The sequence below is a fragment of the Engraulis encrasicolus genome, chromosome 2 (assembly GCF_034702125.1).
Source record: "Engraulis encrasicolus isolate BLACKSEA-1 chromosome 2, IST_EnEncr_1.0, whole genome shotgun sequence".
Lineage (NCBI taxonomy): Eukaryota > Metazoa > Chordata > Actinopteri > Clupeiformes > Engraulidae > Engraulis > Engraulis encrasicolus.
The window spans coordinates 41014834-41029048 of record NC_085858.1 but is presented as its reverse complement, the minus strand read 5'-3'; the positions used below and the strand labels follow the sequence as shown (position 1 = coordinate 41029048).

Here is a 14215-nt window from a genome sequence, read left to right as displayed (position 1 = left end):
TTGGTCTCTTCAGATCACACGGCATGGTTCCAGAGATCCATATCCTTGGTCTGTTCATCTCTCTTGAGACCAAGATAAACAAATTTGCTTTAGATTATGTCAAGCATGTGTGGTGGTAAACAAGTGATGATTTTTTTTTATTTTTTAAACAGTATCCTCTCAATAGCCAAGCATGGTAGTGGGACTGACATGGTTTGGGGATGCATGGATGCTCTCAACATTGGCAATCTGAAATACACCTAAAAGAAACATGCATGTCAACATGCACTGTGACTACTGAAGCAGATCATAATATTCTCCATAGGATTGCATTCAAATCTCACACCAATCTGTTTAAGCCAGGTGCACACTCAAAATGTAAAAGTTCAATGCAAAGAAAGGTTGAAATGTACACTGATGACCTCCCTTTTAATCCCTTTTCATTTCGAGACGATTCAAGGCGATTCAAGACAACACAGCCCCTTCTCTACCGGATTTTAATCTGGGGTGTACTGACTTTTTGTGAGTACATGTTCAAACATTAATGGCTGTATTTAGTTTTTTTCTGAGTGAACAAGAAATTTAAGCGTTTAAATATGTTGTTAAAAGGTCACTAATCATTGTGTCAAAGTGACACTTCTGTAATGCTTTCCTATGAAAAGATATACTCACAAATCTGCAAAAACTGTGAGGGGTGTACTCACTTTCGTGATATACTGTAGTTTGGTCACGTGGGAGTCCATGTGTGCATATGTGTCGGTCAGTCACCTGTAATGTTAGAGAAAATATTTTTTTGCGTCCTTCATTTTAATTCTTAAACATTCACTATGCCTGTTAGCATGCTGAGTAATTTATGATTTAATTATCTAGTACCGGTACAAAAGTTATTACCTAGAGGTTTGTCATACCTGTTTCCCAAAAATCCTCTCTTGAAAATAAAAATACAAAATGGGAATTTGTTAGGTATATAGTATATTCACACATTCATTGTTATTGATGTCATAATAAGGAGGCCTTACTTAACATGTGAATAGCGATAGGTGTGGCTTCGGAGGCTGCTGAAGTCAGAGAGTGCAGAAAATCCAAAGATTTATTTTCACTCTAAATTTTCACTTTAAAAATGGCCAATTATATAAATTCGTCAATATATATTAGTATTTGAAAAATAGAAGTTTCAAGGTTTTTAATGGTGTCACTTACTGTATATGTTTGAATGACAAACACTTAAAAAAAAAACAGAGTTGCAGATGTGTTTTTGGAGAAGTGTCAAAATGGGTCATCAGAGACCCCTTAGACTCCAGAGGGTTAACGACCTCTGTTACTCGGTTACACCCACAGTAAGGTGGATAGAGGATCAGGGCTATAATAATGTTATGTCTGTTGTTTTTTCTATACCCGTGTCAAATGGCACAGGAGAACTTTGACTGATTTTACCATTTGTTTTTTCCTCATAAACCCTGCACAGGATATTTGTCTGATTTAAAAACAATATTCAACGCATATTGGAGATCAAGGAATTTACTCTTTGATGTCTTAGCTGTATTCCCATTGGACTTATTTTCCTTTCTTTACAAGTGTGAACTTCACTGGAGAAACTTGACTCTTTTCAGATTAAATAGACTAATCTGGCTTCGTAAGGTAAGATTTCAACAACAGCAGTATATTGTTGTGTGTGTGTGGGTATTCTCTCTGTATCGGACCCCTCCCTCAGCAGGCAGTGCAGCATGCACATTGAAGACAGCAACGTCTCCCAATATCCTAGCTACAATGGAGCGCTCAGGCCTGGTTAGTCGACTCTACTGGAGGCCCCACAGCCCGCGTGCTGTTCACATTTCACACAACACAGACGCACACCCCTGCACAGATGAACTACAGCAATTGCTGTCCAAAGTCCACCAGAACACGCTCCGGGCAGCGTTTCCCATTGCCCAAAAATAGGCACATTGCCACAGCTACTGTCTTCCATCCTTTCCGCGTGCCCCATACCAACACTCAACAGTGACTCAACCGTGAGTCCTCATTAACAATAACGTCCTCATCACCACTACGCTAGCCACGTCTTGCCACTCCAGACATTGGCTATTCACATTCTCTGTATTTCGTTTCCCCCCTTTACGCTACTGGCACGTTCACTAGAACAGGCACACTACAGACAATGCTGAATAGTGCATTGCTGTTAACATATTTAATAGATTTATAGGCTACCTCGCAAGCACAGTCGGCAGTCTGCACCTGCAATAATAGCATTTCAGACACTCCCATCATAGGCTATAGTAATTTAAAGCCTGAAACTCGATTTTGCCATGCATTTAAGTTGAGTTTCAGACTGTAGCCGCCTGGCTCTCCATGTTATTCAGCAGATCCCCATAGACGAAAATAATCACTACTTCAGTGACTGCTTCTAGGGGCTTCCAAGCGCAATGGTTTCCTACAGTGCTAGACACGGAACACATCTAATTTTTTGCTAGTCAGGCATTTATATAAGTAGGCCTATACATGATCCCTTGCCCATACCTCCACTGTTATTCTTATCTTCCTTCACCTCACAGCTCTGCACATTACACAGCTGTTTTACACACGGTTAAACTGGCCTAGCTTGCTCGCTGGATCATATTGCATGCTACTTCTCCTTGCACACTACTGGTTATCATGTGCACCTGTAATAAAGGGTTACATGTTCGGGTCTTACCCCATTCATTCATATAGTCATTAATTTATTTAATGTTCACCCTAGAAGAAAAACCCCTCGCGCAGCCACCCATGTTGAGCATTAATTAAAACTGGTTGCCACATTAGTTTATTTTTGATCATTATCATAACACACATTGTCATTCTTCTGACTGGGGCCCCTTGCACAACATGTCTTCGGGTCACCTCGTAGGGAACCGTGCGTAATTAGTCAATTAATCAGCCCCACAATATGCTGTTTTGGTTTGGCTCATACAATATTGTTTCTTGCACATGCAAATAAAATGCTTGCGCAAAGTGCATGTGCAAGGTAAAATAGTATATTTATAATCTTTTAATGATGACATGAGACTTATTTTTGACAGGGCTGGTTCTAGTCAATATGGAGCCCTATGCAAGCACTTGCATATTTAGAAATTGGCATCTGTAAACAAACCTTTGTGTATGTGATTGAGCACAGTTGATCTGGTATATATCGCATCCACAAACTGATTGTCCTTGTGTAATCATTGTAAATGTAAAGTTTTATGTTTCACTTGACGTTCTAATTCTGTTGAACTTTCGGTCATTTCTGTTGCCCCCAACATTCCCTTCGTGCCCTTGGCAACCGCCTTTTCTGCCTATGTGCACCAGCCCTGATTTTTGATATATTGCCAAAGGGGCACCTCATACTTAAGTACTATTTAAGAGTTTTTGGGAAACGCAGCCCAGCCCTGTTTGAGTCAGGATAGTGTTGTATTCTATTCTGTTCTATGTGAAACAATTTTCTAAACATTTTCAAGTTTTAAGAAAGTTTCCTATATGAAACAAAATTCATATTCAGGCCAATATGCAGCTCTCATCCTGATTTTTCTTTCTCCAATATTGCTCTTCAGAAAAAAATAGTGAGTTCTAGGCAAACTGTGATGACAACGTAGACGTGAGCGGGTTCGCTCACACTGTCACACACTGTAAAAGGAATTAGGGTCAATCTCTGCTTTTAGAGATTTATTTTGTTGTCATACCAACAACAGAAATTCATTATGTCACACTCTTTATTTTTTCAGGTTTATTTGTTTTTCAACAAAAGAGAGAATGATCTTGGAAATAATCTATTTGTTCAGAGAACGGCTAAGTGTGTTTTTCTCCTGATTTTTTCCCTTCACATTTGCGCTGGGGGTTTGTATATTGTAGGATGCTCAGAATGGTAAGATCCACACAAGATCACACTTTGCATATTATCTGTATAATACTATGGTGTGAAACTTTTAAAACATTTATGTGGCATCAGGGATGCAAATAATTAATTGATTAATCAACTTAAATGTTTTTTTTTAATCAATCAACACATTAATCGATTAATCACAATTAATCGCCAATTCGACTGACAAGACTCTGGTGAAATGGAAATGTGAAGGGTGTGAATAGTGGGAATATTTAAAGGGGCTCTATGTAGGACTAAAAGTTGAATTAATCACTTTCCCGAGTCAGCCAATGCTTATTTGAGTCATTAGTAAGTGAACGATGACTTTCACGGTCCGTCGGCTGAGAACCCCACATGTAATTTTTGGCAGAGCAGTCCGCAGTCCGTCCGTGTCATGGGAAACACTTCTCATACAAATCTGAATACAGTATGTAAAGCGATTTTTCGTATCAACTGCTGGCATTCCGTGATTTAAATAGGCTCGCTCTGAGAATGTTTTTCATGACTGAGTTGATTTTGAGACAGGCATTCTACGGGTACCCCGTAAACTACCAGGGTTCCCACGGGTCATGGAATTACTGGAATATCTTGGCATTTCATAAAAGTTTTTCCAGTCATGGAATTTTTCCCTTTTGCATGCACAGTCATGGAATATCTTGGAATTTTCTTAACAGCTGTGTAGAAGCAGAAACTTTTTTGTGTGCTGTATAACATTGTTTCTTACTGGTTATACCACAACGCTTTGGCAGAGACGGTTTGGTTTCACGCTGTAATGTGCAACATTCTAGAATGCAATGAGGCGAGCCCACTGAAGTCTGGCGGTGGCTCAGTGTCGTCAATTGGTAAACATGCCTGGCAAATGCAGGTTCATTTGCACTGTGCATTAAGGGCAGTGTTGACATTGTCTATGAGTTTTGCATGATTTTTTTCGCCAAATGATCGCAAATATAGAAATTATTTACATTTTTTAATTTACCTTGTGTTTACAGGGCTGTCAGCCGAGAAGAGAGGTTATTTCTGACATTTACACTGAAATATGTGTCTATGAGTTCTGCGTTTGTGTTTGTGTAAATATGTACTGTAGACAAAGAACAGCTCTAGGGGTGAAGATAATCTTCAGTTTTCACTTTTAGAAACTTTTTTAACGTCATTTCTTTTTTATGGAAGTGGTCATGGAAATTCTGTTTTTTGGGTTTGAAAGTCATGGGAAATCATGGAATTTTATATCTGACTCAGAGTGGGAACCCTGAACTACGTCATCCTACATTGTATCCCTTTGGGGCTCCAGGGGCCTCATGTATGAAGCTCACTTACGGACAAAAAAGCTACTTAAGTTGTTTTCCACGGTCACGGTCAGATGTACTAAAACAGACTAGGCGTGGAAAACTGCGGATCTCCACGCGAATTTCAGGGCTGCTGTGGAAGTTTCCGTAAGCATGGAAGTTGCCGTAAGTGGTGCATTGCGTCTTTTTGGCGGCACACAGAGGCATGCAGCGCAAGTACATGTTTTGTACGCGGTCGGAAATATTGCAGAGATTCAGCCAGTTAAACGTGGATTTTAATTTTGAGGTGCGAACCTATTGTTGAGGCAGCTGGTTAAAATGAAGTGGACTCATGAAATTATCCTGGAATTAGGCTACAACGAAATTGGATGCCCATCAGCAGTATTATTTCAAGTAGGCTATTTGGCAGCTATTAAAAATTGAATATTTTCTGGATCTGCGATGTGTCTTCTCGCATTTGTTGGGAACGTCCTCACCACAGTGCTTGTCTTTCTCTTTTAATAAGGCTACTGTAAAATTAGTCCATCAATTAACAGGTGATTTTATAGGCTAACTGAGTAGGCCTATTGGCTGCAAGTTATTCATAAATGTGGCGTAGCCTATGTGTACATGTGTCATCTTTCATATTTATACCCGACATAGCCTAAATGTTTATTTCTCGGAAACCTTGGCGACTGCCTCATCGCAATGTGTTTTGATATAATGCCTTGTAAATATCAATTGTTGGGAAACCTGCATTGTAGTACTGCAGTAGGCTATAACACGACAGTTTTTTTCTGCTCTTAAGTAGGCTATTACTATTACTACTATTAATTGGCTACCTCCGAAACTGCGCCTTCACCTTGCATCATGAAATGTATTTCCCGCGTTCCCTTTCCAATTCTTTCAACCAATGAATGCACATGAATGGGTCTGTTCATACTAATTAGAATATTCATATAGAATATTTAAGGGAGGAGAAAAGGCGGAGACTTGGGCCCGCGTGTGCTCGTGCATGTGCGCAAGATTTCACGGCAAAACCTGGTTACGCACTTATTGATACATCCGTTTTTTTTTTGTCCGTAAGTATCTTTTAGGATTTTCGTGCCCGCACTTTCTTGGTAGGAAATCCACGCACTTCTTTGTACATGAGGCCCCAGGTAGGATTAAATGTTTAATTAATCACGGTCCCCAGTCAGCCTATGCTTATGCGAGTCATTAGTAAGTGAACGATGGCTTATCGCGACCACTTCCACGGTCCGCTGTCAGAAAACCCCACATGCAACTTTTGACAGCGTCGGACCGAACGAGTGTCGTGAGAAACACTTTTCATTTGAAACATCGCTTTACATACCGTATTCAGAGTCGTATAAACTGCTGGCACTTTGTGATGAAAAACAGTCTCACCGCAAGTTCATTTGAACAGCTTTTTTTCATTACGGTGTAGATTTTGAGACAGGCATGCCTCGGGCACCGCGCAAATGTCGTCATCCTACCCCTAGTGCCTCTTTGAATCACATTTGGATGAAAGAATTTAAATGAATTTAAACTTTTTAGTTTACATTTTTAGATTTAATAGTTTTTTTCCGGGAATGATTTTTTGGGGAAAATGCTGCTCATCAATTAATTGTAAGGTTATTGATAAGGTCAATTAGCTAACATTCATGAATTAATCGATCATTTGCATCCCTATGTGGCATCCATGGCCTACATAGTTGGTCTAGATCTGTGGTACTACTTTGCCAGTTTGAATCATGGATTGTCCCTTGCACCTTCATCCACAACCCTTTAGCACCTACTCATATAACAAGCATTATTCATCCTGTTTGATTCACCATCAGGTAAAAAAATGCTTTTCTTTACCCCACAGGTGTGATCAAACCACATGGTTAACACATGCTGGTCTATTGAAAAGTACTTCAAACTTTTATCATTATATGAGTTCTGTATACTGGGCCACTACAACAATGACAAATGTTGGTAAGTACAAGCATCACAAGTACTTATGACATGACTACCGGTAGATATTTTGTAGTCTAGGTATGACTAGTTATTTTGTAGTGATTGTATACAGGGTGGGCCAAAATGTGTATATCTTGGAATAAAAAAAGACGACCGTATAAAATATTTGTTGGAACATTTCCTGTCAGGGAGTTTTGAAACGTTTTCTGTGGTTTTCTGTAGTGCTCACAAAAACTGCACAAGAACATTTCAAACGCAATACAATGAGTCTTGAGAATGTGACTAAAAAGGTTTTCCCTTCTAATCCAAAATCAGAATATAGAAATATTATCACAGACACAGGTCTGTGCAACAATGTATCGGAACAACCTTGCAATATTTACTTTTCCATAAAATCGCTTGCTGCGAGCTGTAAATTACGTACGTCACTGCGAGCAACCGAACGCACATGCTTGCTTTTAAATCAGTAGACCAAGACGCAAAATACTGGCGGTGTCAACCAGGGGGCAGAGAGCGCGCAGCATTGCGATGTGGAAATTGGGAACACAGACGGCAAGGAAAACAAAAAACAAAAAGATAGACTCCTCAGGCAAGGGGACGATACTGCTACTGCTCTCATATTTGCGCGCTCCTTTTTCAAAGTGCAATGGGGAAGTATGATCGCAAATGTTTGTAAGCTTAATGAGACGCTCTTAAAAGTTGCTGCCAGCGTCGTTTTCACCAGAAACACTCGCATGGAACTGTGCAGTCTTTCTTACGATCGCCCCCAGCGTCGTTGAAAATATTGCACCTAACGCACGCGTTTGGCTGCCGTGTTAGCGCACGCGAAATTGACATTAAATAAGCATGTTAACACGTTCATGAACGAATCGTGCCCGTGCAAGCATCTCCTGCAGCAAGCATGCCGAGGGCCTTACTTTGTTTTTGTTAACATCATCAGACACAATTAAAAGTAAAAAGTAGTAAAGAGTTTTTTTAAATGAAGAGTTGTTCTAATATTTCAACAGCATTGAAGACACACCTTGTAAGCATATTAATTTAAACCATGCTAAAAACATGTAAAACTAACGTAAGGCGCAATTATACCCTAGCCTCCACTGAGGAGCATTTGGAGGATTTTGTCAGCACCATCAGACACAAAACCTGACGGTGGTAACATAAGACTGAGGCAACAAAAACCTACTCTTTTACATTATGCAGTTCGTTCACATCAGCCATCTTGTTTTCCTTTGTTTTAGGCACTTCATACATCTTCTCAATATATATATATTTATGTTGTAATCTAATATAATATTTGACACATTGAATACCAGACTTAGTTTGGAATGTTAGCTTGAGTCCTAACCACTGCCAGCAATTTTCACCATTTTTGAACAGTCACAGAATACAGACACATTACAGGGCTTATTTAAAAGCTGAGAATCTCAGCTTTCCATAAATGAAAACGGTATGTTCCTAGCTTCTCCCATTCCAAAGCCAGGGTTAGTTTAGCAAAAAAATAGCATTTCCCCCCTTGAAACGGAGAAGCGTTTTTTGTTATGTATGCGCTCTTTGACTCTTCGAGTTTAAAGGATTTATCTGGAGTTGGAACAAAAACATTTTTGCATGTTTGGGATGAAATACAGTCACTCTAGAGCAAAATCAAGGCAAAAGGATGCGTTTTGAGAAAGTTTGATAATATCACGTTAGCCTCGTTAGCCATATGAGCTATGCAATATGATAGAATGGGGGCATCATATCTCGGCGGTTACACACATTTCAAAAACACAACATTCTAAAGTCTTGCACAACTCAAAACAACGTCACACTTACCTCGTAATATGTTGGGGGTATCCACACACAAACCGTCGTGTCCCAAGCCCCTCATGTATTCTTGAAAGGTCTGCAGAATGTGTTTTGTGAAGCCAGTACCTTGACACATCTACAGTTACGGTCAAGCCAACTTTTTGACACAAAAGTCCACAAAAGTAGATTGCCGAGTGCGTCGCATCATCATGATATCAGCTGTGGTTACGCGCTCTGGAAATCATAGCTCTGTAATAAGCACGGACGTAACACATTTAATGTGGACAAGTTATTGGGTGGTATTGTAGATAGTATTGATGTGAAGGGTGTAGGCATATCAAATTATGAGTTAGCCTAGACTAAATATTATTTTTGGTGCTCTTGTGTGAGAAGACCTTGCGCCATTTAACCCCGACGCAGGGCGCCCTACAGCTCTGTTTCGGTATCCTTGTCGACTTAAACATTTGGTCATGTGTCAGTACATGGTAAGTCACAGAGAGATGTGCACGAACACTGTTGTGTAGCCTATGGGGCACCTAAGTCTCCACCCCTTCCGGGCGGCTTCTGGGGCTGGCAACAGAAAAACTTTTGACTGGGCTGTAATGGACTGATCAAAGCTATTTTCCGACCCACCTCGCATTTCCCCGTCGATCACACATATGCTGTGCCTCAGAGTTAATAACAAACAATTGTGTGCTTGTTTGGCAAGCGATTTTTGAGTTGTGAGTGTGCAAAAATATGTAATTATTTGGACTACACAACAGACGTCGCATGTCCGACGTGCAGCCACTTAAGCCACGGTGCAGCGGTAGGGTTGGCTGTGCCTCGATTCACGTCAGATATGCGAGGCGCAAGTGTAGTCTCCAACACAGTTTTGCACAAAAGCTAAAATAACGTTTCTTGCGTGCCGAAAATGAGTGGTCTTACGACGCAAATCCAAACCTTACAAATTCACTGTCATCATATGTGAAATCCGGAGCACATGCCAAACGGGATGAGGATTTAGCTTGACTAGCTCCATTAACTCGCATTCAAAATTTTGCGAGCTCCTGCCCCATGGATCGGAAGTAGAGGGGCGTGACTTAGGTGCCCCATTAACTGTTCTGTTCAACTTTGGACCGAGAGATTCGAGGCGGCTGCTCAACTGCGGAATCTCGAAGTGAACCCCCCCACCCTCTCCTCTCTCTCGCTCTGCCCGCATGATTGCCCGCTACTGAAGTTGTTCTTTGGGCGTGAAAATGCATTTAGACCCGCAATTTAAACTCGGAGAGTCAGAGCGCACCCTTGACAAAAAAGGCTTTATCTCAGTTCGAATGTTCAAAATCGCTATTTTTACCTAAACCGGTGCGCGCTTAAAGTGAAATAACTTTGGAATGGAACAAGCTAGAAACAAACCGTAAAAATATACAGACAGCTGAGTCTTTGGGCTTTCGAACAAGCCCTGACATGTGTCTGTGGGTTGAAGACAAAATATTCGGTGGGTGTTCAAAAAATGACATAAAATTATTAAATTGGCTGGGAGTCCACGGCTGAATTCCAAAAAACGGCTGGTATTGAATGTGTTAAGCGTTGATCCGATCCATAGGGGATTTGCTGCTACCAACAACTCAGTCAGGATTCGTCTCACCGAGGGCGCCGCTGCTGACTCGGATGAGGGGAGTGACAGTAGTGGCTTTAAAGTCTGTACGCTGTAACGCAGTGAGTGATAGTAGAATCACGTCTGTAGACTATAATTTCCCTAAGAGTAGGCTAGCCTACAGACTGAGATGTAAAAGCGTTGGCAGAGCACTGTTAACATTTAGAAATGTAGACCTCAACAGAGTCAGAAGAACACACATAGTAGAGTAGAGTAGAGTACTTTTATTAATCCCGAAGGAAATTAAGGTGTCTGTCAATGTACATAAATACACAAATACAAAACATACACAAAGACATTATAATAACAAGACAATAATAAGACATATAATTGAACATTAAAGTAAAAGTACATGTTGAGTACTACCACACATTATCTCACATACACACATGTTCTCTCTCTCACCCCCCCCCCCCCCCCCATGCTAGAAGTCCCTCCGTTCAATAAAGAATAAAAATGCAAAAGCAGAGTAGTTCACAGCAGCTATTCCAGGGGGTGAGGTAGCTGAGGTTGTGTGTAGTGGGTTATTGTCCTGTATTGGGCAACCCTTAAAGTGTCCAAGGTAGTGCAGGCGCTTAGTCTACGGGGTGGCGGGTGGGGTGAAGTGTAGCTGTTCAGTAGCGAAAAAGAATCGGGGGGAGAGGGGGTAGTGGCTGCAGATTGAGTTTGCAAGTGTGGGGGGCTGGTTTATGCAGTCCAGTCGCCAATGACAATCTCTTTAATTGTGTCTTTCTGTGTGGTGTTGAAGAGCTGGATGGCCATGGGGACAAAAGACTTCCGTAGTCTGTCTGTCCGGCAGGGGAAGGCCTGGAGTCTGTAGCTGAACAGGCTCCTCTGGTTGGCCAGAAACGGGTGCAGGGGGTGTCTGTCATTTTCAAGTATTGAGTCCAATCTGCTAAGTGTCCTTTTTGCGGCTGTAGTAGTGAGATTCTCCAGTTCCATGCCCACCACAGACCTAGCTTTCCTCACCAGCCTGTCAAGGCGTCCAGCATCCCTCTTCCTAATGCTACCTCCCCAACAGGCAATAGCATAGGTTAGGACACTTGGCATGACAGACTGGATATGACAGACATAGGGAGTGGAGATCTGCGACTCAATTTTCCACAACTAGCACGATGGATCAAACGGGCTCGATCAATGACGAGGCGGGAGTTGGTTCCGTTTTACTCAGTGAGTGTTTGTGACTGAACACAGGGTGCCCGCGGGGTAGTAAAAAGTAGTAAAAGGTAGTAAATGAAAAAGTCCAAAATAATGACCAGTAAAAGGTAGTAAAAGGTAGTAAGCCACATCTCAACTGGTAGTAATTTTCGCTGACTCCCTACAACATGGTCTTGTTTGTTTTCTAATTTGTTTAATTAACCTGTAGCCCGTGATCTCAAATCTCGTCAAATTGATTTTTATGCAGCGGCAAGGATGGACCCTGGATTAACTGATTTAGCTTTGTGCTAATACCACCGGTAGTTGTTAACTAGCAGCTGACTGACAGGCGTCAGACATCAGCAGCGCCACAGAAGCTGCTATTTTGTAGCCTAAGTCCTGCAAGACGCGACTAACCTGGTTGGATGTGAAACAGTGAAAGGTCTGCTAAACGTAATTTCATGAATTCCATGATGACTATCTGTTTGAGATTAGCTGTTGTTCACACCATACTAATGAAGTTAGAAGCGGTCGGTGGAAATTGGTGCGTAACATGGTGCGTAATATTGGTGGTAAATGTAACAAATCGGTCGAGTAAAAGAATGCGAGGCTGAATGTTTTTTCACCGGTGCATCCAGCCAAAAACAAAATGAATTGACAATGCTAAACACCATTTCAATGGCCATTAGTCATTCTGCATTAGTGCTAGTAGGTATTAGCCCATCAAAAAATAAAACGTTTTTGGAACTGCGGCCATTCCTTCAACTCCGCTGCTCTGGCTTTCTACCCCTTGCACCGCTGATAGGCAGCCCGACTTTTCAAAATAAAATGTTCGACTACAGAGTTCATAATGTGCTAGCGACTAGCGAGGTGGTGCTCAACCAAATCAGGGAGTTTTGAAACGGACGAGAGGGTAAGGAGGGAAACGAAATGCAAACAGCAGCGGCCACTGATAGAATTCACGCGGAAGGTTCAAGCGCAAAGAATGGGCCGTTTCAGTCACTGTCAAGAGTTGACACGCGAAGTCTCCCGGCCCGGGAGATCGCAGATGTTTTTGATAGCGACGTACTATCTGTCGGCAAGGCATCCTTCATGCACCGAGACAGAGAGAGAGTGTGACGAGAGAGAGACACGCTTCTGTTCGAAGCGCTTGCTAAGACGCCACAATCATCATTCGGAGCGATCCAGAATGGGGAAGGGCAAATCCCAATTCACCTCTGTTTCCACCTAAAAAAACAAAAATCAACCTATCTATCGATCTAGCTACCATATGAGTTTTTTTATGTGAAATTGTAGTCCCTTTTAAAAAACAATGAATTGAAGTTTAGTTTTTATTTTAATTTTGCTCCCTCTGAATTTCAGTTTGACATCCCTGGCTTAGGCGTTCAGCAGGTGTTTTTTGCAGGTGCCTTAGGCTTTAGGGTAATAGAAGGTCTGTTATTTGTAGTCAAGGCTGGTTATGGATTCTGTGTTCTCTATCCAAATCACGAAAACTTTGCCATAACTATAATGACTGCCATTTTTGTCATATCATGTGTAGTATTTTCTTTGATTCTGCTTAAGACACGCACACACAGACTCTCAGACACAGGTGTTGGGGGCATTTGGGTGCACCTAGATTTTGTGCTGGTGCATCTGAAAACAATTTTTAGACGCACCAGTGCAACCAGTGCAAACATTTAGTAGAGCCCTGGTGGACATTGACTACAGGAATTCACTTCAAGGTGCACTGCTGGTTCTTTCTCTCCTCCCACTATCTCTGAGAAGAGCGACTTCTTCTGTTAAAAGTGCACTGCACTATTATCTGACCATTATAAATGTCGAATTGTTGGGAAATGTTTGAAACATACCTGCATTAACTTGTACTAACACATACACTCAATGATTAACTTGTTAAATTATAAAAACATTATTAATTTGTGTTATTAATAGGCTTTGGGAAGCTATTTCATTTCTGTAGTCAGTTTAAGATCGATGTTGTAATGGTAGTAAAAAAAAAATTGGAGGTAGTAAAAAGGTAGTAAAAGGTAGTAAATTCAACCTAGGAATATCTGTAGGCACCCTGGAACAGCATACTAGAGAGATTAGAGAATGGCTGTTGTAGTCAACTAAAGAGGATATATTCCGGTTTCATAATTTCTCGCGCTGTAACTGCCATTTTGTTGATTAATGAAATGCCGTCTGACCTGCCTTTGGCGGATCAATGCATGACAGCCATCCGGTCTGTCCGGATGAGGTCTTGATCCGGCCCTCCAAACGGATCGTACGGGTTTTATAACAGCTCTAATCCTTATTGAAAATGTGAATGATCGTACAATAATGTAGCCTACGCCCACGATTGCGATAGTTTAGGCTATTATTTTATTGATATTGTTGCAAACAAACCACTCTGGCGAATTTACACCAAAGACATGGACCTGACAAGTTGTGGAGTCGCTTTGTTTACACTCTGTTTCCCATGAATCTCGACAAACGACGGAAGCTCCCGAGGTACAAAAAAGCAAAAAGTCTGGGATTAGGTCCGGTCTGCTTTCACACCTCTAAAAGGTCCGCACCAGGGTTTGTTTGATCCGGACCGAGTCC

The 14215-nt window shown here is 41.4% G+C and overlaps 1 protein-coding gene across 1 annotated transcript in view; it reads left to right on the top strand.

The window, feature by feature from the left end:
- The window catches only part of LOC134439026 (uncharacterized), a 156962-nt gene that overhangs the window by 62283 nt on the left and 80464 nt on the right, over positions 1-14215 (top strand). Inside the window, exons 15-17 of the mRNA XM_063188831.1 lie at positions 1445-1617; positions 3714-3853; positions 6983-7092. Of these exons, the coding sequence (XP_063044901.1) occupies positions 1445-1617; positions 3714-3853; positions 6983-7092 (423 nt within the window). The remainder of the gene's footprint in view (positions 1-1444; positions 1618-3713; positions 3854-6982; positions 7093-14215) is intronic.